Raw genomic sequence first — 3,673 nt, 5'->3', positions numbered from 1 at the left:
TTATATTGTGTTATTTAATATAAATATATATATATATATATTAAATAACACATTTATTAGTTCTTCATTTTAATCACAAATTTAATTTTTAATCAAAATTTTTTATTTTGAAAAATAAGTAATGTAAAAAAAAAAGAACCGATAAAGAAAATAAATTTATGATATATGGGATACGTATATCTTATATTTTAGTTTAGGATTAACATATTTAATGTAAAAATGATATGAAAAAAATGATAGATAATATATGTTACCGTTTATCCTATCACATTTTTTTATTGAATATAGAATAAGAGGAGTTCTTATCACTGATATTGGAATAAAATATCTTCTTCCTTGATTTATTCGATCACATGCTACGTCGGATTAAACAAACAAGCCCTTAAAGTAATCAATATACATGCCGGGGATTTCTCTATTTAGAGAAGTCTTAGGATTGTAAGATTGCTAGAGCTGATGGAATATCTAAGATGACTAAGAATCTCTTTAGAAGTATGACTTTGGAAGGTTGTAAACATTTCATAATGTCAAAATATTTTTTCCTTTTTCCTTTTTTTTTTCAAAAAAGGATAAAATTTTAAAAATTAGTTTTAAAATTTTAGAGAATTCCTAAAAATTGATTTTTTGTAATTTACCTGAAAAAAAATACCATAATTTATTATTATTATTATTTATATTTAGAAATGAATGAATTTTTTATAAAAACATTTTTGGTAAAAATAAGACGTGCAAAGTGTAGTTTTTATAATAATCACTCCTACTTCTCAAACAACCCTAAGAGCCCTTTTAGCTGGCTTCTCCCTCCCCTACATGTCTTGGACATGAGTGCTTACCAGTTACTACATGGATCATTTGTAGAATCATTAGGGTTTTCGCCATAGATATGCCTGCATTTCATATTTTTCTACACCCAATTCATATAATACACAGCAAGCATCCTGGACTGCACCTTCGGTTAACACCCATGTGAGTTACGCCGTCTGTCGCGCTTTTTAAATACTAAATATCACAACCTTTAAGGCACGTACCCTCTGCAAATTGTTTTTAATTTGTTTTTAAAACGTTTTCTTTCTGTGTGGTAAATATATTTTCTGTGTTGAGACAGTGAGAGTATGCTTCTTCTTCACTGTACCTTGAAGACCTTGCAGCATTTGCATGAACTGTAGCCATGATTCGTCCAGACTCATTAATCAAATGCTGAGATTCTGAAATGAGAGACTTTGACAACTATAAATATACAGAAAAATGTCTTGTATATACAATAATATATGGATTCTTCGATCCCAACACACGCATCAAGCAACAGCCAACTAAGCCAGTGGCAGTATTTTATGGCTTTTGTACAATACCTACGTCACGTGCTGCGATACAATTTTGGACACGTTAGATTCTTAAATGTTTTGAAAATGGAAGTCCAATCTCTTGGGAATCTGTTGAAAAGCTAACAATATTAATCATGTAAAAAAATCAGTGTGTTTCAAATGTGATGAGAGCAAAGTCAGACCCCTAAATTTAAATGAGAAGCACAGTGTGTCTCTATATATATCAGAAGCAACAGTCCCTTTCCCCAGGCAAAACAAGATCCCGTGTAATTCTCTCCCACTGTCTGTTTGTGAGATTGAGGTACTGAGTGAGATCCAGAAATGGGCAGAGCTCCATGCTGTGCTAAGGAGGGGTTGAATAGAGGAGCTTGGACTGTTGTGGAAGACAACATTCTCACAGATTACATCCAAACTCATGGTGAAGGGGGGTGGAGGAGCATTCCTAAGAATGCAGGTATTTATGTTTGTGATTTGTGGGGTTGAGTAGTGGAGTCTATGTATTAGATTATGAAACTCATGGTCAGTGTTTGATATTTGCAGGTCTTAAGAGATGTGGAAAGAGTTGCAGACTGCGGTGGTTGAACTATCTGAAACCCGACATCAAGAGGGGCAACATATCCCATGCGGAAGAGGATCTCATCATCAGGCTTCATAGGCTCTTAGGCAACAGGTCTTTTTTTCATTGCCATTTTTTTATTCTTCTTCATTTCCATTCGATAAATTTGACTAATGTGTATTTATGGCATTGTTTTATGGTGTTTGTAGATGGTCCATGATAGCAAAGAGACTTCCAGGCCGCACAGACAATGAAATCAAGAATTACTGGAACACCAACTTAAGAAAGAAAGTAAAAGGCAAGGAATCCAACAAGGTTGATGAACCAGCTGGAGTCATTCGGACCAAGGCATTTAGGTGCACTGGGGTTTTCATCCCTCCACAGCCCCCCAAAGAGGAGACTGCTACTCTTGACACAATGGTGGTGCCAGAAGAACCCTCCATGATGAACCAAGATTTGGTGAATAATGCAGCAACATCTTTGGAATCACAATCTAATGATGGGGCCTTGTCCATGGCTGTGCCAGACATGAATTCATCCGATTTCTCTATGAACTTTGATATTGGAGATCATTCCCCAACTGATATCTTTGATTCTGAGTTTTGGAAGGCATGCAACCTAGACAATGTCCTGGAAGAAGGGAGTACCAGTGGTGATACAAATGACCCATGGCCTTCTTCAGACCAGTTTCTTATGTTCTCTGATGAGATGATCAAGGATTGGATAAAAGATGATTGATTCTAACCTAATAGTGTAGCTTCCTTTGCTTGTAATTGAAGAAATTATGAGATTAATTCCTAACTTCATGGCTCTCAAACCAATTTATTTTCCCCTTGCGGCTCTAGATATTCTGTGTGATAGGGGAAATCCAGGGCATTTCCCGATGTGTTGGAGGACCTCCACTAATCTATATATTTAATATCTTTGTATGAGAGTATGAGATGCAACTTACCATTCCTCCCATTTTCCATGGATCTAGTATTATATATATCTATATATATAAGATTATAAGTGGGGAAGCTTGATCTCTATAAAAAATCTAAGGCACCTAATCAAAACAACTTCTAAATACACACAATAACAATATATATATATTTTCATGGCTTGAACAAAATAAATATATAATAAATTTTAAATAATATAAAATTTATTGGATCATTCATGATCCTACAGTGTAACTAAACTAAGGTTATAAAAAGAAAGGATCTCATTATTGTATCATTTAGTACATACATATTGCTAAGTAATATTAATCAAATCTGGACATGTATATTCTTAGGTGGTGTTTTTTTTTTCTTTTTTTACTTAATTCTAATAGAATTTAATAACTAAATAGTACTAAATATAAAGTTATTTAATTATTTTTTAATATTTTGTTTCTAATTAAGTATTAGAATCCAAATAAGTCCTTATTTTTTCCATTTTACCCATTTTGTTATAGAAACATTTTGTAAAGAATATATCATCAATATAACATGTTACGAGTCTAAAATATTTTTTTTACTAAAAATTGCATATATCCATACTCAACTCCTAAGTCATATTTTCAATAATAAATTATAACTTTTCAACTCAATATTCATCTCCATTAAATTAAATAAAATAATCCAAAAAAAAATGCAATATTTCACTAAAGTTATAAGTAATAAAAACAAATAGCATCTTTTGAAAGTTAAAAATATAAAGGAATACCCTATAGCAAATACCTAAAAATACCATAAATTTATTATAAAAAATAACCTATTATCTGAAGAAAAAAAATTCAAAAACTATTTTTATGTAAAATTTTATCATG

The 3,673-nt window shown here is 31.9% G+C and overlaps 1 protein-coding gene across 1 annotated transcript; it reads left to right on the top strand.

Moving 5' to 3' along the window:
* The first annotated feature begins 1,643 nt into the window (after positions 1-1,643).
* LOC100260951 (transcription factor MYB1) lies at positions 1,644-2,616 on the top strand. The gene is made up of 3 exons (XM_002263759.1): positions 1,644-1,776; positions 1,863-1,992; positions 2,088-2,616. The coding sequence occupies exons 1-3, from the start codon at positions 1,644-1,646 to the stop codon at positions 2,614-2,616; spliced, it is 792 nt and encodes a 263-aa protein (XP_002263795.1).
* Positions 2,617-3,673: the final 1,057 nt, after the last annotated feature.

The sequence above is a fragment of the Vitis vinifera genome, chromosome 13 (assembly GCF_030704535.1).
Source record: "Vitis vinifera cultivar Pinot Noir 40024 chromosome 13, ASM3070453v1".
NCBI lineage: Eukaryota > Viridiplantae > Streptophyta > Magnoliopsida > Vitales > Vitaceae > Vitis > Vitis vinifera.
This window is presented reverse-complemented; position numbering and strand designations above follow the sequence as displayed.